We start from the raw sequence: 25,184 nt of genomic DNA on the forward strand, positions 1-25,184 counted from the left end.
CATAAAGATCCCAAAAAGGTATAGTTTGGACTATCTGTAACTGAATTCTATGGAGTTACTGGATAAAATCATCAAGAATGGTGACAAAGGTCAGTGTCATTTTGTACAGGGGTCAAAGTTAAAGTTGCTCCAATTCTGGTAAAAAGTGATGCAAATTATTGGTTGAGCTAATAGGATTAATAAATGGAATAGTGTTGACAGTGTTGAATATTTGGTCTCCAAAGTAAAGGTCAAACAAGGTCTACGTCTGTTGGATTCTATGACATGTGACATATGTTACCCTGTAACGTGATAAGTAAGGATGATACATGGTCCAAACTATTCCTTTTTAAAACCGTGTTAAGTAAGTAAGTGCATCGGAGGCAGAGCAATCGTGGTGACCGGTGTTGCGACCGGCCCGCCTGATAAGGACGCAGAATACAATGCGCTGTTTATCTCTGCTTTTTCAATATGATTGGAGCAACTTTTAATTTGACCTCTGTGTAATTCTTCAATTGACCCCTACCTGACCACCGACTGAAAATTCAAGTGGCCAATCATTTTTTTTCTAAAGAGGATTGTCTGAGGAGTATTTCTGCCGCATTTGATGCTTTTATCACCATTTGCAGGATTCCCCTCTAAATATTCTCTTATCCGCTGCACTATAAATATGAGGATAGAACATAGAGGAGGAAGAAGAAGAAGAAAAAGAGGAATCCTGCGGTTAGTCATTGAAGAAGTGCTATGGGATTAAAAAAAATAAGCAGAGGAGCTGAAGAAGAAGAAGAAGAGTCCTGAAGTTGTCCATTCAGGAACTACCATAAGATTTTTTTTAATGCAGACCTCTTGAGAAATAAGATTTCTTGTCTACTTTTAAGACTGTATGTCTCATATTCATTCATATTTCTTGTCTATAAGAGTATATTTTGGCCAGATGATACCAAAGCAAAAGTCTGCAGTCATAAGTTAGTTTTCATTTCCTGTATCAAGATGAACCACCTCCAAATGTAGAAATCTAAAGGCTGAACCTTTTCAAACAGTTGTTTGTCTCTACTGCAGCCATGTCCGACGTAGAAGAAGAATACGAGTGAGTACAGCAGCATCTGTCACTATTCTGTTTGTTTAAATGTAAATACATAACTCACACGGGTTGACAAAAATATCTTTCTTTCCTTCATTCTCCACCAGGGAGCACGCAGAGGGTAAGAATGACAGAAACTGTTGTCTCATTTTGTCTTTTTCATGTGAGTCTCACATTCTTTTTTTTCTCTCTCAGAGGCTGAAGAGGAGCAGGAGGTTGGTGAAGATCAGCAGGAAGAGACCCAACCGGTGGAGGAGGATGGGGAAGGTACGGGTAGAAAGGCATTTCAAGGATTATCAGGTTCAATCATATATATATATATATATATATATATATATATATATATATATATATATATATATATATATATATATATATATACGGTGCATCCAGAAAGTATTCACAGCACTGCACTTTTATTTCACATTTTGTTATGTTACTTTTTCCAAGCTTGAGTAAATTCATCGCCCCACCCCCCAAATTCTAGCCACAACACACCATAATGACATGAAAATTTTTTTTGAAATTTTTGCAAAGTTATTAAAAATAAAAAACTAAGAAATCATATGTACATTAGTATTCACACCCTTTGCTCGATACTTTATTGATGCAGCTTTGGCAACAATTTCAGCCTCAAGTCTTCTTGAATATGATGCCACAAGCTTGGTGCACCTATCTTTGGGATGTGTTGGGATGTCTTTGGGATTCTCTTTGCAGCACCTCTCAAGCTCCATCAGGTTGGATAGGAAGTGGTATTTGGACCTTACAGAGTTTGCGCAGGTAGTCAAACTCCTCCAGGATGGCACATCAATATGTGCCATTGTCAGAAAGTTTGCTGTCTCCCAGCACAGTCTCAAGACCATGGAGGAGATTCCAGGAGACAGGCAATTACTCTAGGAGAGCTGGACAGGGCCGTAGTAGGTCCTTAACCTATTAGCATGACTGTTGTCTGTCTTTGTGCAAGGAGGAAGAGGATAAACACTGCCAGAGCCCTACCCCCAGAAGGCCACTGGTGTGAATGTCTATGACCAGACAATCAGAAAACAGACTTCATGAGGGTGGCCTGAGGGCCCAACATCCTGTAATGGGCCCTGTGCTCACTGGCTGGCACTGTGAAGCTCGACTGGCATTTGCCATGCAACACAAACTTTGGCAGGTCCACCCCTGGCACCATGTGCTGTTCAGAGATAAGAGCAGGTTCAACCAGAGCACATTTGACAGAAGTGAAAGGGTCTGGAGATGCTGTGGAAAATGTAATGCTGCCTGCTAAATCAATTTTATGACTCCCGACTGGCTGAGGACACCTGATGTCACAAATCAGAAGTTTGTAAAGTAGGGCGATGTGGAAAAAATGTAGACTGGTAGACTGGGTTGTTCCATTCATCACCAGATGTTACTATGTCATCACGGATGCAAAGCAATTTTAACAAATTGCCACTATAATTTAAAACTTTCTTCATGAGACATTATGGAATTTGCTTGTTGCTAAAAAGACAGCTGTTCCCTTTGTACTACATCACATGTGAGTGATGGGTGGCACTGCACTAACTCTGACTTCCCCTTTACACTGCTTTTCCATTGGCTGATTCTGTGCTGGGCTGGGCTACCAGATGAGCAAGAGTATCAAGGTAGGGCATCGTGGACATACACTCATATAGACACCAGTTACGGCTCAAATTAATCCATAAAGCAGGTGAAAGTTATAGCTAATTATTGCTTAAACCGCAACAAAAAACTGTCCAGAACATGAAGTCCTCCTGTTTGCTGACGATGTTGTTCAATTTAATGGACATTCAGACCTGTTTTTAAACCTTGTTTTTATTGTTACCATTTTGATATCTGTGGTATGTCCCAGCAGTACTCTGTTTATCTGACCTTAACTGAATTGAAATGTATTTGAGGGCACTGTTTTACCAAAGTTAGCAAAAATACCAATGAAATCAAATGGAAATCTGTCTTTCTGAGAAATCCTGCTACCAATCAAATAAACAAACCTGGCCAAAAACATTGCCTCCACTAAGGAGATAGTATTTTTGATGCAAAACTGGGGGCATGCCATAAAAACAAAAACAAAATATATAATTTTATTACCATCTTTTCTTTCTTTGTTTTTGTCACCAATACTACACAACATAATGGGGAAAAATCATATTTCACAATTGTCGCTCAGATACAACAGTGTAAAAAAACAACAAAAAACAACAGATTTCTTGAAATTAAGTTCTACATAAACACACTTGGAGTTGTACTGAGAAAGAATCCACATGAACCTTTTACCTGCTTTGAAATGTTTAAATAAAAAGTCTTTTTCATGAAGTTTTAACAGGAAGTCATTTCCATGATCATATTGATCACACATTTGCCAATAACATCATCAGTTTTTCATGTTTCTCATTACTTGCTCATAAACTAATGCATTAAAGGTATTTTTTTGCAAAATAGAAATGAGATGACATTTTTGTGATTTCTTTCATGTTGGTCAGCATATTCTGTTTTAAAATGCCTTTATATTCGTCAAAGTGTTAATATTGTTGTCTTAGGTTCACGGTTATTTGTCTTATCATTTGTTGATACATCTTTGGGTCATCATTCCTGTATTAATTTGCTTGTGGAACACTTGTTAAGCTGATAATTGTAAGTGACAAGTGATACCTTCATACTTTGAAATGAACACTGAAAAAAAAAAAACATTGTTGGATCAACTTAACTAATTGTTATCTTTAATTGATAATACACAAATGAATTAAGTTCATACAAATTAAGCTAAAGCACTGGTTTAAATGTGATTTGTTAATTTGGATAAAAGTCAGTTAAAACAGGTATTTTAACTTGAACCAACAATTCTCTTTTTTCTGTGTTTGACAGTTTTGGCTCTCATTGGAAAGAGCAATTTTTAAATATTAATTTGTCTTTTCATTCTCTTCTACTCTTCTTCTCTCCTCTTGTTGTTTTGCCCTATTTTTGTGACCAAATTTGATTTTTCTTTTTCGATCTCTCTGTTATTGTGATATAATATCCTGTTGTGTTCCTTCTTTGCTTCTTCCCTTCTTTGGTTCCTTTTTACCTTTCTTTGGTTTTTAATTTCCTTTTCCAACTGTCTTTCTACATTCCTTACTTTGTACATCTTTTCTTTTTGATGACAGACCGGCTTCCTTCCTTCCTTCATCCATTCATTCTTTCCTTCCTTCTCTTCTTACAGTTTTCTTTTTTGCTTCCATTCATTTGTTCCCTTTCCTGTTCATCTGCTTATCATAATTCCATGCACTGTTCTTGATTTCATGTTGTATTTTTGCTCCATTCCCTCCATTTTTCATTCCATCTTTATGTGAATGGTCCTTCAGATCAAGACATGCTGGAAGAAGGTGAGAGATTGCAGCTGTGTGGTTCATTAATGTGTAAAATAATCACATTTTTATGATTACGTAGAATGTTGCTTGTGACTTGCTGTTGAAAGTCTCTGCTGGACAGTCAAAGTGTTTTATGAGCACATTAACTAATAACATCACTGTCACACACTTCACACAAAGTAAATTTTAATCTGCTTTTGCATATCCTCTAAAATTATTGAAAGCAGTGTTATTGATGCTATATTTGGTCATGTTAGTGCTTTTTATTTTTGTTTTTAAATATACAGTCAGAATTACTGGCACACATAAATTTTAAAGTCAGAATTAAAAATATGCACAGAAATAAATACAGATTAGCCAGTCTTGTATAATTGGAATATTTAATAAAGTGTCCAAAGTTGTTGATCAATATCAGTTAAAAAAATTGGGGGAGACAAATCCCTTCACCTTACATGTTTGACACAGTAGTATAGAAACTAATTAGTCATCAGTCTACCTAATCTGCATGTGTTTGGAAGTGGGAGCCCCCGGACAGAACCCATGCAAACATACAAGCTTCATTCAGAAAGGACCATGTGGGAAGCAATCCCACAACCTTCTTGGTGTGAGGCAACAGTGCTAACCACTAAGCCATACTGACTCCAAGTATTTGAGTTAAACAGTATGACCTTGTGTTTGACCTTTCAAGGTCTGACAAGGTTAAAAAGCCATATGAACTATACAAAGGTGACGTGTCATATTTGTACATTTCTGCAAAACAGCCATTCTATATATACAGTGCATCCAGAAAGTATTCACAGCACTTCACTTTTTCCACATTTTGTTATGTTACAGCTTTATTCCAAAATGGAGTAAATTAATTTTTCCACAAAATTTCACACACAATAACCCATAAGGACAATATAAATTTTTTTTTTTTTTTAGATTTTTGCAAATTTATTAAAAAAAACCAAAACCCTAAGCGATCACATGTACATAGGTATTCACAAACTTTGCCAGGAAGCTCAAAATTGAGCTCAGGTGCATCCTGTTTCCACTGATCATCCTTGAGATGTTTCTACAGCTTAATTGGAGTCCATCTGGGGTAAATTCAGTTGATTGGGCATGATTTAGAAAGTCACACACCTGTCTACATATAAGGTCCCACAATTGACAGTGCATGTCAGAGCACAAACCAAGAATAAAATCAAAGGAATTGTCTGTAGACCTCTGAGACAGGATTGTCTGGAGGCACAAATCTGGTGAAGGGTACAGAAATATTTCTGCTGCTTTGAAGGTCCCAATGAACACAGTGGCCTCCATCATCCGTTTGAATCCACCAGGACTCTTCCTAGACTTGAACTTAATCAAGGAGGACCTTAGTCAAGGAGATGACCAAGAACCTTATGGTCACTCTGTCAGAGTTCCAGCATTCCTCTGTGCAGAGAGAGTCTTCCAGAAGGACAATCATCTTTGCAGCAATCCACCAATCAGGCCTGTATGGTAGAGTGGCCAGACAGAAGCCACACCTTAGTAAAAGGCACATGACAGCCCACCTGGAGTTTGCCAAAAGGCACCTGAAAGACTCTCAGACCAGGAGAAACAAAATTCTCTGGTCTGATGAGACAAAGATTGAACTCTTTGGTGTGAATGCCAGGTGTCATGTTTGGAGGAAACCAGGCACCATCCCTACAGTGAAGCATGGTGGTGGCAGCATCATGGTGTGGGGATGTTTTTCAGCAGCAGGAACTGGAAGACTAGTCAGGATTGAGTGAAAGATGAATACAGCAATGTACAGAGACATCCTGGATGAAAATCTACTCCAGAGTCTTCTTGGCCAAGCTTGTGACATCACATTCAAGAAGACTTGAGGCTGTAATTGCTGCCAAAGATGTATCAACAAAGTATTGAGCAAAGGGCATGAATACTTATGTACATGTGATTTCTTCGTTTTTTAGTTTTAATAAATTTGCAAAGATTTAAAAAAAAATCATGTTGTCATTATGGGGTATTGTGAGTAGAATTTTGAGAGGGGAAAATTATTTTGCTCCATTTTGGAATAAGGCTATAACATAATAAAATGTGGAAAAAGTGAAGTGAGTACTTTCCAGATGCACTATATCGTCTTTTGTGGATGTGAGTGGAGAAAATGTATGTTGTAACTTCTCTGTTGCATCACAACTTACACACACACACACACACACACACACACACACACACACACACACACACACACACACACACACACACACACACACACACACACACACACACACACACACACACACACACACACACACACACACAGAGTGGGGCAGAGAAGAATTTTCTTTGAGCTGGGATTCCAGCTACAGTTTTGCCAGAAGTCAACAAAACTCGTAGTGCAACAGACAGAAGTTGTACTTTGACCAGTTTCTCCATGTCACAACATGACCTTTGGCCTTGGAAAGGTTGTATGTTTGTCAAGTGGTTCAGTTTTGTTCAGATTTGAAGGCCACACCATAAATTCTGAATCAATGTGCCAAATCTGTGCGGTGAGTACTTCTCGTAGCTTTCTAACTTTCTAACTTTCTTCATCATACGCTTGCTGAGCTTTCAGTCACAATGACACCTTCATTAACAACTTCAAACTGTCTTCGGTGAAGTTATATGCTGGCTGACAGAACATTATTTTATTCACTCAATCCATATGTTTCTTCTCTCTATCATCCACAGAGGAGGAGCGACCCAAACCAAAGTATGTTCCCTCATGTCGATGTAACCTGTTTAGATTAAATCATTGTGGTTTACGCAAGACAAATATCTCACAATCCCCTGAATACTTCCTCTTAGGATTTGTGCTCTTTTTCCCCCTTTTCTTCAGACCCATGATGCCTCAGCTGGCACCTCCAAAGATTCCTGAGGGAGAGAGGGTGGATTTTGATGTAAGTTTTGGAATGTTAGAAAAGCTAGATGTCTCATACTTATTCTAGACTTTCTTCCATTTTGCAGATGGAAGACCTGAAAGCTGCCAGACCTGAAATTTAAAGCTACAGTGTGTAGGATTTAGAAGCAGAAATGGAATATAGTGATAATAACGATCTGCTCATACGTGTGCAATTTACCTGCAACAACGAATCAGTGTGGTTTTGTAAGTTTACAATGAGCCCTTCATATCTACATGGGAGCAGGCCCCCTCTTGGAGGCTACCATGTTGCATTGCCATGTTGGTACAGTAAGCCAGAAGGGTCAAACTTACTCCACTTTCCACATTTTTCAGTGTGGCCAGAAGACTGGCAGAAAAAAGAAGAGGAATCAGTGTCTGCTCCCTTATACGCTGTCTACTGATTGCTAGTGCAGGCTAACAAGTTTGGGAACCCTCTATTTTGAGTAATGGAGGACCATACATATTGCGTGTCACAAGAGAAGGCAAAGGAGCACGAATCCCCGTCACCAAAGAAGTGAAACTGTGAAGGCAAACAAAATCTTCACCAGAAATGGCATAATCCAGGGGTGGCCAAGTTCAGTCCTCGAGAGCCACCTTCCTGACACTCTTAGTTGTCTCCCTGCAGTTCAGGTGTGTTGGAGCAGGGAGACAACTAAGAGTGTCAGGAAGGTGGCTCTCGAGGACCGAACTTGGCCACCCCTGGCATAATGCAATCTGCAACATTACCACTAGATGACACTAAATCTTACACACTGTAGCTTTAAGGGATCTGTTTCAGGGGACGTTCTTCAATGAATCATCCTTGGTAGAGATAGAAATATGTACATGGAAATAAATATGACCAGACCTCCTTCATCCCATTAGGACATCCACAGAAAACGGATGGAAAAAGACTTACTGGAACTTCAAACACTGATAGACGCACACTTTGAGCAGAGGAAGAAGGATGAAGAAGAACTTATTGGCCTCAAAGATCGAATCGTAAGTCTCTTCTGAGGTTGGATACAAACATTTTCTGACATTAAAAGAAGCTTGATGTTTGAAATCTGTTAGTGAATGTGAGAGCTGTTGGAGGACACTTCTACGTGGCAGCTTCCAAAATGTGAATATGTGTAACTGTACAACATAAACGTGGCTCAGTAAGTATCTGCAGGAGGAATCACTCTTCCACCTATTTATTTCTATACTCCTGTCTGTGCTTCTGTCTGTCCGTCAGGAGCGTCGTCGCTCAGAGCGAGCGGAGATCCAGAGGGTCAGAGCCGAGAAGGAAAAGGATAGACAAAACAGGATTGCGGTAACATGCACACAAAACCATGCATTAAAAAGTACAAATGTATCACCCACATCAGAGCAATAAAAAACAGACTCACACGTTGTGTATCTCAAATAGACGCTGCCCTCTTCTGTTCGCACATACTTGCTATAAGGCCGGTCTGACTGCCAGGGTGTTGGGTTTTTAGCAGCAAAACACAGAATTTCAATGACATTGCAAAGGTAGTGAACCAGCAGATAAAGCCGCGAGAATCTGGGAGATAAATGTCATCCCAGTAGACTGGATGGAAGGATTTGGTGTCCCTCTCTGGAAATTAAAGGGCGACTGCCTGGACTGCAGCAACAACTACTGGAGTTTTATGCTGCTTCACATCTTTTGCGGCTGAGAACTTTACCATGAACCTCATCCTAGCCCTGCGAGAACTGACTGAATGCAAGCGTGAATATCTGCAGTTCTTTCTGTCCTTTGTTGGTTTTCACAAACTGTTTGATTTGGTTGAATGGACTGCTCTGTGGAAAATCCTGAGGGTTTACAGGATCCCTATAAGTTGATGGACATCATATCGAGCTTATACACAGGTACTGTGAGTGCTGCACACAGTGCAAGCAGAGTGTCTTCCAAGCAAATTCTGGTCTTTTTCAGGGATGTGTCCAAAAAGTACATTGAGATTTTTGAACAACATACATGAACTTGCCTTCCAGATGACATCTTTTCCAGGGACGTCCATGCATTATTATTATTATTATTATTATTATTTTTTGACTAGACAATGCAAAGCTCTATTCTGCACACATTACAAAGGCATGGCTGTAGAAGAAGTAGTTACAGGTACTGGACTGGCCTACCTGCAGTCCTGATCTGTCCCCAACAGAGAATGTGCAGAGAATTTTGAAATGAACAATGCAACAATGATCATATACTTTTGCACACCTTAATACATGTTTGTAGGAAGAATGGGACAAAATAACAACTGAAATGCTTCATCTCTTGGTATTCTAAATGGTAAAAGGTCTGTTAAGTGTTGTGAGAAGGCATGGCAACATTATAGGTTTAAATTCAGGAATGGATGCATATTAACAAATGAAATACAGTTGGCCACACAAAACATGAAACATCTTTGGTTCATACTGTCTGCAATGAAATGAAAGCCAAAGTAAATGGAAATATAAAATGAATCTTAAAAATGTATTTGCATCCCTCTGTCAGGAGGAGCGCCACAGGAAAGAGGAAGAGGAGGCCAAGCGGAAGGCTGACGATGATGCCAAGAAGAAGAAAGTGCTGTCTGGAATGGGAGCAAACTTTGGCGGCTTCCTGGCTAAGGTTAGATGGCTGCTGTTATTACTAGTCTTAATAATTATTACCGCTACAGTCTGACACAGTGAAGTGTTTTTGACAATGGTTTCTCTCAGGTCGAGTCAAGGAAGGGAAAGCGTCTGACAGGCAGAGAGATTAAGAAGAAGACTCTGGCTGAAAGACGGGAGCCGCTAGGCATCGACAATATGAGGGAGGATGGACTCAGGTGAGTCTCCCCTCCAAGCGGTTGTTTTTAATCTAATAAAACAAAGTCACAGAGCTGTCATCTGATCATTCATTCATTTTCTGTTGCTTATGTGGGTCTGGGTCGTGGTGGCAGCTCATCCCACACTTCCCTATCCTCAGCCAAGTCCTGTAATTCTTCCCGGGAGATCCTGAGGCATTCCCAAGCCCGTTTGGAAATATAATCTTTCCTGGTCTTCCCCGGAGACTCCTCCCAGTAGGGCATGTCTGGAAGTCCTCCCTAGGGAGATGACCAGGGGCATCCTCACCAGATGCCCGAACCATGTCAGCTGACTCCTTTCAATATGAAGAAGCAGCGACTCTACTCTGAATCTCTCCCGGTTAGTCGAGCTTCTCACTCTGTCCAGGAGTGTAAGCCCAGATACCTGATGGAGGGATCTCATTTCCACCGCTTGTATTCGCGATACAATTCTTTTGGTTATTACCCAGTGTTCATGACCATAGATGAGACAGGAATGTAAAACAATTGGTAAATTGAGAACCTTGCCTTCCGGCTAAGCTCCTTCTTCACCACAATGGTCTTGTGCAATGTTCAAAAACCATCAGTTGCTGCCCCAGTCCTTCTGTCAATCTCACACCCCAACTTACCCCAACTTGTCAGCTAATGATGTTGTATGTTTTTGGTAAAGTGAGCACTGATAAAAGAAAAAAAATGTTTAAAGTCTCAAACATGTTCGGTCTTTCAAATTTTTAGTCAAATACACATTACGGTCCATCCTGATAGCATGATACACTTTGCTAAAAAAAAAGATCAACTAAGTGTAATAATGTACTGTGCAAGATTTGTCCTCTGTTCATTTGTTGGTGCCCTTGTGGCCGTGATTCCATACGTATGTCATGATTCACTGGTCTTATGGCCTTAACTTTGCTGTCAAATTATTTGCAAGATAAGAGCTTCTACAGGCTGTAATGGGAAACTTTGCCAGAAATTAAAAGTTACCATGGTAATGGCTAAAAACAAAATTCCACCAGTATGCATATCTCTGAATCCACTGAGATTAGAGAGCAGATTTTGGCCATAATTACTCAGTGACCCCAAGATTCTGGACTTTTTTCCTGAAAATGAGCCAAATGAAGTGACCTCTCACTGTGTTTCACAAACTGGACAGAAAAAAAAAAAGTTCTATTGATTACAGGATCAGAATGTGAACAGTCACAGTTGACTGTGTATCTTTCAGCTCATGATGATGTAATGCAGCAGAAAACTGGTGTTGTATGTTGGGGATCAGTTGCCAACAAAATCAAGAAGATATATCCAGTCCAAAAATCTATTCCAACATTGTGGCCCATCTGTGGTTGTAACATTTGTTTGTAAGAATCCCCTGCTTTTTGTTTGTTTGTTTGTGTGTTTTCCTCCCTGTAAATAATGCATTTTTGATGAACAAGTTTTCATCATGAGTGTTCTGCTGTTATTTTGGTGCATGACTCTGATTTCAAACACTGACATCTGCTGGCAAGATGTGAAGCTCAAATAAACAAAAAACCTTCAAATATTTTTGTTTTTCTCAGGCAACGGGCTCAGGAGATGTGGAACTGGATCTACCAACTTGAATCTGACAAGTTTGACTTAATGGAGGACATTAAGCATCAGAAATATGAGGTAATACTTTGACATAAAACAAACAAACAAAAATACTCAAAAATGTCACACTAGAGAAAATTATATGGTGGAGTTGCCTGATATCAAATATATTGTTGTCATAATTATTCTGATTATATGATCATTCCAAGTTTCATGTAACTTCAATTTTCATCATTCACGTGATGATAAGATTATTCCCTGCAACAAGACCAGACGTGTCCAGGTGGCACACAGGTGTGTAATATATTACATAAGAAAAACATACTCATTTTTTCTGTTAATCTGGTGCATCAAAGTTTGTCAGATTTTAACTCATTTATTCTCATTACATGCCGTTTTTAATTTGGAGATTTGCCAAATGAGATTATTTGTTGTTTGGAGTTATGCTCACAAACTGGAAGAGATGGACTCATTAATTTATCTATCCATTCATTCACTGTGTTTTACAGGGTACATGCCAAAGCTGCCTAATAACAATAATAATAATAATTTTATTTGTATAGTGCTTTCAGAGCAGCCATTTCAAAATATGTTACATCAACACAAAATAAGGGAAATCAAAATAAATTTTAAACAATTAAAAAAAAAAGAAGAAAAACACAAACATTTTGGAAAACTGAACAACAAAATAACAAATGTAACACAATGCTAAAATACCCTAGTCTGTATGAGCATAAAAAGGAAACAGAATGTGACCTTTTGACCACATAACATAGGTCAAGGTTGGCCATCTTTGAACTTGTCCAAGGTCTGTGTCCCAGCAATGCTCCCTGTGAATTTGACAACATTAACAGTAATAGGATTGGAGTTACGCTGAGCACGACAGACAGACAGATGGACAGAAAGTCTTCACAAATACCCGATGGCCATATTTTGGCCTAGGGTAAAAATGGCAACATAATATATAATAATAAAACCTCAAATTTTAAAATGCCACTCATTTAAAATCATAACAAAAAGCAATGTTAGACTGTTTATACATTATTAATAATAGAAAATTGTGTTTAAAGTGTAGGTTTAAAAGATTTGACAGAAATTAAGATTTTCACACTCTGAACTGATAAAGTTGGTGTCACACAGAAAGATTATTAACATTATTTAGTTTATTACCAGGAACCAGAAAGATCATATTATTCAGTATATAACATGATAACTTCCCCTGCAGATCATCGTGCTGCTGAACAGAATCCAACATGCTCAGAAATTGTGAGTAGATCTACAAAATCTGAAAACATTTGACATTCATCTGTTTTTCAAATTAATCTTCAGTTTTGTCCTTCCTTCTCTCTCCTTCCTACAGTAAAAAAGGGCACGGCAAAGGGAAGGTGGGCGGTCGCTGGAAGTAAATGAATCGGTGATCAATAAAAAGGAGCAGTGGAATGAATGATGTTTCCACTCTGTGATCACTTGGTATCTGGCCATTTTCTGTGTCTGGGAAAGATGTAAAATGTTTATTGATAATAAACCTACATCCACACGTTGTTCTGTTAGTGATCCTTTTTTAAGCATATTTCTGATGCTTGATGTGCTCCATTAAGTCAAAACTTGTCATATTCAATTTGGTAGATCCACTTCCGCTTCACAATCTAAACTAAGTTTTGTTTGTTTGTTTGTTTGTTTTTTTCATTTAACAAAGACTAGCATACAGCTACAAATTAACCAGTAATAATGAAGAAAAGCTGCAGCTTTTAAATTTCATACCAATGACAAATTTTCACGAATATTTGAGATTTTACATTAGATTATTAATTTAATAATAATCCAATGAAATAATAATAATTTAATAATAATTTCAACTTTTTTAATAAAAGGGTTTGAAATTATTTCAAAAGTGGGGTTAAGTGGACAGTAAGGGCCAGGTGCATCAAAAATTATAAAAAATTATTGTTAATATGTATATGTTGCAGACATGAATGAGTGAAGCTCTTCAGCATCTCACCATGTCATTTAGGTCCTTCTGACTTTTTTTGAGCAAATGCTTCAGGGGAGCATTAGCATGGCTTAAACCTTTCAGCTTCACCCACCACCTTTTTTAAGCAATTTTCTTTTTTTGCCTAATTACAGCCCTCTTAACCCCCTGCCACTTTAAGCATTTTTTAAATGTCGATGTAAATTAATATTCAACGTTTTCAGCTAGTTGACAGCAGGGCTGTACAATATGGCCACATTATCATATTGCAATATTGTCATTATCAATATGATATACAATATGACTATGATTTCATACAAAGTGCAGCAACAGTAAAAACTAAACATTCTTAAACAAACCAGTAATAATACCACACACATTTTGCACTCATCATAAGGTTAGGATACAGTGCCCTCCAAAAGTATTGGAACACTTGGTATTTCACACATTTGAATTTGTTTATGCCATATCAAATACCAGAAATACAAAATATAAAGAATACAAATTTCTAAAATGATCTTCCTCAAACTGAAAGCAAATCTCTAAAACTTTATAATACCTGTAAATAATAATCAGTTTTATTGCCAGTTTTCTTCAGACAAGTCAGGGGATGGAAACATGAACATTTCCAATTCACTGAATATGTCTTGGACTTTATTTACATCAATTATGAAGAAATACAAATGTTTCTTTCACCAAAACATGAAATCTAGGCTTGCATTTCAGATGTACTTTCAGGCAAATTGTAGCTGTAATATCAGGTCTTCATTTTAAGAAAATCCTCCTCTACACCACTTCATCAGGGAGCTGGATTTTATATTTTTGATTATTTTATATCAAGTTGTAGAGATTTGCTTTCAGTTTGAGTTTAAGGGAGATAACTTTAGATGTATTTATCTAAAGTTGCGTCACTGGTGTGTCACTCAGACAGCAAAATTAAGAGGTTATTTAAAAATAAATCCTTCAGAGAGCAAAATTAAGAGGTTACACAGGTTTGATACAGAACAGAGGAGAAGTGAATTGATTTCAAAATGCAGCTCTTTTCAACCAGGCGTGCGGTGCTGTGACATGTTAATCATCTGTGTCCAATCAGATTTCAGGGGAGTCCAGTACAACCCTGGCCTCTGCTCTAGCTCCACCCATGCCAGGAAGTGTTTAACATTCACATTTCCTGTTTCACTGTGGACTCGAAATTTGGCACTTTCTGTTTCAGTGTGAACTTGCCACTGTATTCCCGTGACAGTCCATGAGATCTCGTCTGTCAATCCAGGAAATGTCGATCCAGGAAGTGTTTGACATTTGACATTTCCTGTTTCACTGTGGACTCAAAATTTGGCACTTCTTGTTTGGGATTCCCTGTACCATGTACGAGCTTCATGCCACTGCGTGTTGCTTCGCTCGTATTATTAATAATCTAACACCTTATTTATTTTATTTTAAAGTACTGAATTTTATATAATGGTGTTATTGGTTTTATCGCAGACTATATTTTATTGTATTATATGTCTATTATTGTATATTAATTTAGGAAGAACTTTGGTTGGAAAATGCTATATAAATACTAATTATTACTCTTACATAAAATATTTAGTACCTAATTTTAATTGCTAATTATTTTCTTTAAATTTTAGTGTTTATCTATCTATGGATGGATCGATCCATCCAGCCATAGATAGACAGATAGACAGATAGACAGATAGACAGATAGATAGATAGATAGATAGATAGATAGATAGATAGATAGATAGATAGATAGATAGATAGATAGATAGATACACACACAAAATTACATTAGCATCATTAGTTAAAGGAAACCCTTTCGGCTGCTCCCTTGTCTTCACTCAGGGTCACCACAGAAGATCCAAGGTAGATCTGCATGTTGAATTGGCACAAGTTTTACGCCGGATGCCCTTCCTGACACATTAGCATCATTTGAGTTAGCATCAGTCTAACTCTACCAAAAACCAGATAATGGCGAGAAGCTTGATCTGATTTCGGCTGAATTGCCTGTCCTAATTGAGTTAAATAACTGTCAAACTGAGTTACATTTAGATGCATTTCACAATAAAAGCACTGACAGGTTTGCATATTTGGATATTCTGGGCAGATTTGAATTAGAGACAAATAGTTCATATGATTGCAAAGGATTTAATTGATTACCGCACGGTTGGACATAGACGATTCACAATTTGGGAAGATAAATTAAGCCAGTGCTTCTCTTACCGTTTCCTTTCCTGTCTGTATATGTCTCCCCTGTCTAATTCCTGCCTCCCATGTTTGGCTCACTGTGGACACAAGGACAGAAGAGGACACACTAATCCAGTCTTTCACTCTCCGCAATAAATCCATGTACACACAAACACTCATCAGTGCATTCGGAAAGTAGTCACAGCGCTTCACTTTTTCCACATTTTGTTGTGTTACTTTACTCCACAATGGGTGAAATTCATTTTCCCCCCATAAAATTGTTTTTTTTTTTATGTAATTATTGTATGGCCTTGCCTTACAATATAAAGCGCCTTGGGGCAACTGTTTGTTGTGATTTGGCGCTATATAAATAAAATTGATTGATTAAAATTCTACCACAATACTCCATAATGACAATGTGATTTTTATTTATTTATATTTTGCAAATTTATTAAAAAAAAACAAAAAAAAAACAACTAAGAAATCAATCAATCAATCAATCAATTTTTTTTTTTATATAGCGCCAAATCACAACAAACAGTTGCCCCAAGGCGCTTTATATTGTAAGGCAAGGCCATACAATAATGATGTAAAACCCCAACGGTCAAAACGACCCCCTGTGAGCAAGCACTTGGCTACAGTGGGAAGGAAAAACTCCCTTTTAACAGGAAGAAACCTCCAGCAGAACCAGGCTCAGGGAGGGGCAGTCTTCTGCTGGGACTGGTTGGGGCTGAGGGAGAGAACCAGGAAAAAGACATGCTGTGGAGGGGAGCAGAGATCGATCACTAATGATTAAATGCAGAGTGGTGCATACAGAGCAAAAAGAGAAAGAAACAGTGCATCATGGGAACCCCCCAGCAGTCTACGTCTATAGCAGCATAACTAAGGGATGGTTCAGGGTCACCTGATCCAGCCCTAACTATAAGCTTTAGCAAAAAGGAAAGTTTTAAGCCTAATCTTAAAAGTAGAGAGGGTGTCTGTCTCCCTGATCTGAATTGGGAGCTGGTTCCACAGGAGAGGAGCCTGAAAGCTGAAGGCTCTGCCTCCCATTCTACTCTTACAAACCCTAGGAACTACAAGTAAGCCTGCAGTCTGAGAGCGAAGCGCTCTATTGGGGTGATATGGTACTACGAGGTCCCTAAGATAAGATGGGACCTGATTATTCAAAACCTTATAAGTAAGAAGAAGAATTTTAAATTCTATTCTAGAATTAACAGGAAGCCAATGAAGAGAGGCCAATATGGGTGAGATATGCTCTCTCCTTCTAGTCCCCGTCAGCACTCTAGCTGCAGCATTTTGAATTAACTGAAGGCTTTTTAGGGAACTTTTAGGACAATCTGATAATAATGAATTACAATAGTCCAGCCTAGAGGAAATAAATGCATGAATTAGTTTTTCAGCATCACTCTGAGACAAGAAATCACATGTACATCAGTATTCACAGCCTTTGCCATGAAGCTCAAAACTGAGCTCAGGCGCATCCTGTTTCCACTGATCATCCTTGAGATGTTTCTACAGCTTGGAGTCCACCTGGGATAAATTCACTTGATTGGACATGAACTGGAGAGACACACACCTGTGCATGTCAGAGCACAAACCAAGCATGAAGTCAAAGGAATTCTCTGTAGATCTCACAGACAGGATTGTCTCAAGTAGCCCAGTCTCACGTTTTGTTTTTCGTGGGCTTTTTTTTTTTTAACTCAATATTTAGACTCAATTTATTTTTTTTAACTCAATATTACTAACCCTACTTCAACCCCCAACCCTAACTTTAACCATAACCTAATCCTACTCCTTCCCCCCACCCTAACCATAACTGCCCTGACCCCCCTGCTTCACTTTTAATTTTGTGCAGCCATCACGGAATGAATTAGAATAAATTTGTGCTGCCATGAAGAAAATGAGGCGCTTTTCGTCACAATATCACAAACCAATAGACTGATGTACATTTCATGCTCCTGAATCACAACTTGCCGTGAGACAGTGTTGTCTCAAGGCACAAATCTGGGGAACGGCACAGAAACATTTCTGCTGCTTTGGAGGTCCCAATGAGCACAGTGGCCTTCATCATCCTTAAATGGTAGAAGTTCAGATCCACCAGGACTCTTTCTAGATCTGGCCACCTATCTAAACTGAGCAATCGGGGGAGAAGGGCTTTAGCCAGGAAGGTGACCAAGAACCTGATGGTCACTCTGTCAGAGCTCCAGCATTCCTCTGTGGAGAGAGGAGAACCTTCCAGAAGGACAACCATCTCTGCAGCAATCCACCAATTAGGCCTGTATGGTAGAGTGGCCAGACAGAAGCCACTCTTTGGTAAAAGGCACATGCAGCCCAGCTGGAGCTTGCCGAAAGGCACCAGAAGGACTCTCAGACCATGAGAAACAAAATTCTCTGGTCTGATAAGACAAAGATTGAACTCTTTGGCGTGATTGCCAGGCGTCATGTTTGAAGGAAACCAGACACCATCCCTACAGTGAAGCATGGTGGTGGCAGCATCATGCTGTGGGGATGTTTCTTTTTAGCGACAGGAACTCAGAGACTCGTGAGGTGTGAGGAAAAGATGAATACAGCAATGTACAGAGACATCCTGGATGAAAACCTGCTCCAGAGCGCTCTTGACCTCAGACTGCGGCGATGGTTCCTCTTTCAGCAGGACAATGACCCTAAGCACACAGCCACGATATCAAAGGAGTGGCTTCAGGACAACTCTGTGAATGTCCTTGAGTAGCCCAGCCAGAGCCCAGACCTGAATCTGATTGAACATCTCTAGAGAGATCTGAAAATGTTGGATGCTCCCCATCCAACCTGATAGAGCTTGAGAGGTGCTGCAAAAAGGAATGGAGAAAAAACTGCCAAAATATAGGTGCTCCAAACTTGTGGCATCAGATTCAAGAAGACTTGAGGCTGTAATTGTTGCCAAAGGTGCATCAACAAAGTACTGAGCAAAGGGTGTGAATACTTATGTCCATGAGATTTCTTAGTTTTTTATTTTAATAAATTTGCAAAGATTTAAAAAAAAAAAATCATGTTGTCATTATGGGGTGTTGTGTGTAAAATTTTGAGGGGAAAAATGAATTTACTCCATTTTGGAATAAGACTGTGACATAAAATGTGGAAAAAGTGAAGCGCTATGAATACTTTCTGGATGTAGAGTGTATATAAAACACTTGTGCTGTGGACACAGGGTGGAGGACTACTTACACTAACAAAATTACAGCAATATGATCTGACCATTCACAAGACCACTGATTGCATTAGGCAGAATAATCCATTGCTGACCCATGACATGAGAAACCTTATACACGTGAAATGGCTTTTGATGTCTTTAAGGTTAGAAACATCATTTGAATTGTTGGGAAAAAAAAATGATCCCTAAACCAGAGACGGATTATAATTGTGTGTGCAACAGCGACATTATCTGCTTGTGTGTTAATGACAGGAGATCATGTGTGCATAGAAAGGTATTATAGTGCATGTTAATCCATCCACCCTCCAAGCCATCTGCTGTGGTTTACAAATTGCTTTTTATTCAGCTATTCATTTACAGTTGCATAGTTTGTATCACAAGGTCAACTTCAGAGAGGTGACTGTTCCCTCTGCTGCAGGAGGAGCAAACAGCAAAACAAACCCACAAAACAATAATCAGGATAAACGGCTAAAGTAATTTACAGGAAAAGCAGCAGTTTCACATTATTCAAATAATAAGATTGCATTTGTGGTTTTTATTTACAATGTTAGTCCAACTCCTAGCCCACAATGTCACCTGGCTGCTTGGCAAAATCTCTGATCGAGAGTCTGAATGTTCACTGAAACCAAACATACCATTTAGTCATTGGAATGGTTCAAATAAATACTTCATATATTTCATTTGTCTGGTTTCACTGTCTTATTTTGGTTCAAAATGTTTCATCATAACTTGGAAGAAAATCTGAATTGAGGCGATCACTGTGATGGGTGCAGCAACAGCCATTAAAATATTTAAGATTAAGCAATAAAAAGAGCAAAGAAGGTAAATGAGCAGATGACTTGTGTGCTGAGATACATACGAGGTCTATTAGAAAAGTATCCGACCTTATTATTTTTTTAAAAAACCATATGGATTTGAATCACGTGTGATTACATCAGCCAACCTTGAACCCTCGTGGGCATGCAAGAGTTTTTTTCATGCCTGTCAGTGACGTCATTCGTCTGTGAGCACGCCTTGTGGAAGGAGTGGTCCAGCCCCCTTGTTGGAATTCCTTTGTCTGAGAAGTTGCTGAGAGACTAGCGCTGTGCTTGATCAAAATTTTTTTCAAAAACTGTGAGGCACATCCGAGTGGACACCATTCGAGAAATTCAGCTGGTTTTCGGTGAAAATTTTAACGGCTGATGAGAGATTTTGGATTGTTTCTATCGCTGTAAGGACTTCCCACGGAGCAGGACGTCGCGCAGCGCTCCGAGGCGACGTCGTCATCCTGTTTCAAGCTGAAAACCTCCAAATTTAAGCCTCTGTTGACCCAGGACGTCGTGAGAGAACAGAGAACTTTCAGAAGAGGTTGGAATCAGCAATTTATCTGGACATTCCACTGTTAAAGGAGATTTTTTTAATGAAAGACGTGCGGACGCCACAGGAAAAACACCTCCGTTGGAAGCCTTAAGGACAAGTTGGAACATGTCCTGCTGTTAAACAATTTCTCAGATACTCACTCAACTGAAAGCCACCAAAAGCCGCCTGGATTTTACAAATGGTTATCAACACAAAGGTGTTTTTCCTGTGGCGGGCACGCCGCGCCGGCTGCGAGCCGACGCGCCAATCCGTCCACATGTCTTTCATTAAAAAAATCTCCTTTAACAGTGGAATGTCCGGATAAACTGCTGATTCCGACCTCTTCTGAACGTGCTCTGTTCTCTCACGACGTCCTGGGTCAACAGAGGTTTAAATTTGGAGGTTTTCAGCTTGAAACAGGATGACGACGTCGCCTCGGAGCGCTGCGCGACGTCCCGCTCCGTGGGAAGTCCTTACAGTGATAGAAACAATCCAAAATCTCTCATCAGCCGTTAAAATTTACACCGAAAACCAGCTGAATTTCTCGAATGGTCTCCACTCAGATGTGCCTCACAGTTCTTGAAAAAATTTTGATCAAGCACAGCGCCAGTCTCTCAGCAACTTTTCAGACAAAGGAATTCCGACGAGGGGGCTGGACCACTCCTTCCACAAGGTGTGCTCACAGGCGAATGACGTCACCGACAGGCGTGAAAAAACTCACGCATGCGCACAAGGGTTCAAGCTTGGCTGATGTAATCACATGTGATTCAAATCCATATAGTTTTAAAAAAAAATAAAACTGTTGGTTTCTTTTCTAATAGACCTCGTACATACATACACGCATACAGTGCATCCAGAAAGTATTCACAGCACTTATATTTTTCCACATTTTATGTCATGTCACAGCCTTATTCCAAAATTGAGTTTCCCCTCAAATTCCATTCACAGCACCCTATAATGACGACATGAAAAACATTTTTTGAATTTTTTGCAAATTTATTAAGTAGCAAGTCGCTGGGGGTGGACAAGATTCGTCCTGAGTTGGTAAAGTCTCTGGATAGTGTTGGGCTGTCATGGATGACACGCTTATAAAGTGTTGGATGGAAGTCTGGGATGATACTCTGGATTGGAAAACTGGGGTGGTGGTCCCCATCTTTAAAAAAAAAAAAATACTGGAGAATGCATTCCAATTACAAAATAATCACACTTCTCACCCTCCCTGTGAAAGCCTATGCCAAAGTACTAGAGGGGAGACTTAGCTTGCTAGTCAGACCTCATATTCAGGAGGAGCAAGGTGGGTTCCATCCTGGTCCTGGAACAGTGGACCAGCTCTTTACCCTTGCAAGAATATTAGAGGGGTCTTGGGAGTATGATCAAGCAGTCAACATGTGTTTTATGGACTTGGAAAAGGCTGATGACCAGGTGCCTCTGGGCTGTGGGGGGTGCAGCGAGAATATGGGGTACCGAAATCGCTGCAACATGCAATTCAGTCTCTATATGACCAAAGTAGCAGCTGTGTCCACCATCTCGGCATTACATCAGACCTGTTTCTGATGGGTGGTGGACTCCACTAGGACTGCCCCTTGTCACCAAACCTGTTCATGACATTCATGAATCTTCTGAATATATTATGGACTGTAGATGATGGAATCCCTAAATTCCTTGCAAATGAATGTTGAGAAACATTGTTCTTAAACTGCTGGGCTGTTTTTTCATGCAGTTGTTCACAAAGTGGCGATCCTCGCTCCATCTTTGCTTGTGAACAGCTGAGCCTTTTGGGGGTGCTCCTTTAATACCCAATCATGACACTCACAATTAGTGTCCTCAGTTACCAAATGCTTATTGAGTGTTGTTAGAAGGAAAGGTGAAAAGTGGTAAACAGTTTTGAAACGTGATGCAGGCATCCATTTCAAAATGAGCAAATATTTGCACAAAAACAATAAAGTTTATCAGTTTGAACATTAAATATCTTGTCTTTGTGGTGTATTCAGTTGATTATAGGTTGAAGAGGATTTGCAAATCATTGTATTCTGTTTTTATTTACATTTTACACAACGTCACAACTTCATTGGTATTGGGGTTGCTTCTCAGGGTCATGAGTGGGGGTAAATTGGAGAGTGAGATTGACAGACAGATTGGGTCAGCATCAGAAATCTTACAGACACTGTACCACACCATCATGGTGAAGAAGGAGCTAAACCAGAAGGTGAGACTCTCAATTTTTCATTAGATTTATGTTCCTATCGTCACCTATGGTCATGAGTTTTGGGTAATGACTGAAAGAATAAGATCACAGATACAAGCGGCAGAAATGGGATTCCTCTCTCAGGTATCTAGGTTTACACTCTTGGACAGGGTGAGAAGCTCCACTATCCAAGAGGGATTTCAGTTGAGGTGGTTTGGGCACCTGGTGAGGATCCACCTGGTCATCGGCCTAGGGATGTCTTCCAGTCAGGTTGGCTTGGGAATGGGAAGAGTTACAGGACGTGGCCGATGATAGGGAAGTGTGGGATGAGCTGCTTACTTTGCTGCCACCACGACCCAGACCCGTATAAGCGGTTGAAAATGAATGAATGAATGAATCAATCAATCAATCAATCAGTCAATCAATTCAATCAATTTTATTTATATAGCGCCAAATCACAACAAACAGTTGCCCCAAGGCGCTTTATATTGTAAGGCAAGGCCATACAATAATTACGTAAAAACCCCAACGGTCAAAACGACCCCCTGTGAGCAAGCACTTGGCTACAGTGGGAAGGAAAAACTCCCTTTTAACAGGAAGAAACCTCCAGCAGAACCAGGCTCAGGGAGGGGCAGTCTTCTGCTGGGACTGGTTGGGGCTGAGGGAGAGAACCAGGAAAAAGACATGCTGTGGAGGGGAGCAGAGACCAATCACTAATGATTAAATGCAGAGTGGTGCATACAGAGCAAAAAGAGAAAGAAACACTCAGTGCATCATGGGAACCCCCCAGCAGTCTAAGTCTATAGCAGCATAACTAAGGGATGGTTCAGGGTCACCTGATCCAGCCCTAACTATAAGCTTTAGCAAAAAGGAAAGTTTTAAGCCTAATCTTAAAAGTAGAGAGGGTGTCTGTCTCCCTGATCTGAATTGGGAGCTGGTTCCACAGGAGAGGAGCCTGAAAGCTGAAGGCTCTGCCTCCCATTCTACTCTTACAAACCCTAGGAACTACAAGTAAGCCTGCAGTCTGAGAGCGAAGCGCTCTATTGGGGTGATATGGTACTATGAGGTCCCTAAGATAAGATGGGACCTGATTATTCAAAACCTTATAAGTAAGAAGAAGAATTTTAAATTCTATTCTAGAATTAACAGGAAGCCAATGAAGAGAGGCCAATATGGGTGAGATATGCTCTCTCCTTCTAGTCCCCGTTAGTACTCTAGCTGCAGCATTTTGAATTAACTGAAGGCTTTTCAGGGAACTTTTAGGACAACCTGATAATAATGAATTACAATAGTCCAGCCTAGAGGAAATAAATGCATGAATTAGTTTTTCAGCATCACTCTGAGACAAGACCTTTCTAATTTTAGAGATATTGCATAAATGCAAAAAAGCAGTCCTACATATTTGTTTAATATGCGCTTTGAATGACATATCCTGATCAAAAATGACTCCAAGATTTCTCACAGTATTACTAGAGGTCAGGGTAATGCCATCCAGAGTAAGGATCTGGTTAGACACCATGTTTCTAAGATTTGTGGGGCCAAGTACAATAACTTCAGTTTTATCTGAGTTTAAAAGCAGGAAATTAGAGGTCATCCATGTCTTTATGTCTGTAAGACAATCCTGCAGTTTAGCTAATTGGTGTGTGTCTTCTGGCTTCATGGATAGATAAAGCTGGGTATCATCTGCGTAACAATGAAAATTTAAGCAATGCCGTCTGATAATACTGCCTAAGGGAAGCATGTATAAAGTGAATAAAATTGGTCCTAGCACAGAACCTTGTGGAACTCCATAATTAACCTTAGTCTGTGAAGAAGATTCCCCATTTACATGAACAAATTGTAATCTATTAGATAAATATGATTCAAAAGATAAATATGATTATGAATGAATAAAAATTAAGAAATCACGTCCATAAGTATTCATACCCTCTGCTCAATACTTTGTTGGTGCACCTTTGGCAGCAATTACATCCTCAAGTCTTCTAGAAAATGATGCCAAAAAGTTTGGCATACCCATCTTTGGGCAGTTTTGCCCATTCCTCTTTGCAGCACCTCTCAAGCTCCATCAGGTTGGGTGGGGACCGTCGGGACTCTGGAGCAGGTTTTCATCCAGGATGTCTCTGTACATTGCTGCATTCATCTTTCCATCAATTGTGACTCGTCTCCCAGTTCCTGCCACTGAAAAACATCCCCACAGCATGATGCTGCCACCACCATGCTTCACTGTAGGGATGGTGTTGGCCCGTTGATGAGTGGGGCCTGGTTTCCTCCAAACATGAGTTCAATCTTTGTCTCATCAGACCAGAGAATTTTGTTTCTCGTGGTCTGAGAGTCCTTCAGGTGCCTTTTGGCAAACTCCAGGTGGGCTGCCAGGTACCTTCTGACCACTCTACCTTACAGGTCTGATTGGTGGATTGCTGCAGAGATGGTTGTCCTTCTGAAAGGTTCTCACCTCTCTCCACAGAGGAATGCTGGAGCTCTGACAGAGGGACCATCAGGTACTTGTTCACCTCCCTGACTAAGTCCCTTCTCTCCAATCTCTCAGTTTAGATGGGTGGCCAGCTCTAGGAAGAGTCCTGGTGGGTCTGAATGTCTTCCATCGATGGATGATGGAGGCCACTGTGCTCATTGGGACCTTCAAAGCAGCAGAAATG

General features: G+C 39.7%; 1 protein-coding gene across 7 annotated transcripts in view; it reads left to right on the forward strand.

Moving 5' to 3' along the window:
- The window catches only part of tnnt1 (troponin T type 1 (skeletal, slow)), a 30,295-nt gene extending 17,091 nt beyond the window's left edge, over positions 1-13,204 (forward strand). The window contains exons 2-15 of one of the 7 annotated variants that reach the window (XM_034190593.1): positions 1,039-1,066; positions 1,168-1,181; positions 1,256-1,333; positions 2,671-2,688; positions 4,402-4,422; positions 7,102-7,123; positions 7,250-7,310; positions 8,177-8,293; positions 8,529-8,606; positions 9,792-9,905; positions 9,995-10,104; positions 11,652-11,742; positions 12,890-12,930; positions 13,025-13,204. In XM_034190593.1, the coding sequence (XP_034046484.1) occupies positions 1,041-1,066; positions 1,168-1,181; positions 1,256-1,333; positions 2,671-2,688; positions 4,402-4,422; positions 7,102-7,123; positions 7,250-7,310; positions 8,177-8,293; positions 8,529-8,606; positions 9,792-9,905; positions 9,995-10,104; positions 11,652-11,742; positions 12,890-12,930; positions 13,025-13,070 (837 nt within the window). In that variant the 5' untranslated portion in view covers positions 1,039-1,040 and the 3' untranslated portion in view covers positions 13,071-13,204. Of the gene's footprint in view, positions 1-842; positions 1,067-1,167; positions 1,182-1,255; positions 1,334-2,670; positions 2,689-4,401; positions 4,423-7,101; positions 7,124-7,249; positions 7,311-8,176; positions 8,294-8,528; positions 8,607-9,791; positions 9,906-9,994; positions 10,105-11,651; positions 11,743-12,889; positions 12,931-13,024 lie in introns of those variants that run through there. The other 6 variants (XM_034190595.1, XM_034190594.1, XM_034190598.1 and 3 more) reach the window with 6 other exon arrangements.
- Positions 13,205-25,184: the final 11,980 nt, after the last annotated feature.

The sequence above is a fragment of the Thalassophryne amazonica genome, chromosome 16 (genome assembly GCF_902500255.1).
Source record: "Thalassophryne amazonica chromosome 16, fThaAma1.1, whole genome shotgun sequence".
Lineage (NCBI taxonomy): Eukaryota > Metazoa > Chordata > Actinopteri > Batrachoidiformes > Batrachoididae > Thalassophryne > Thalassophryne amazonica.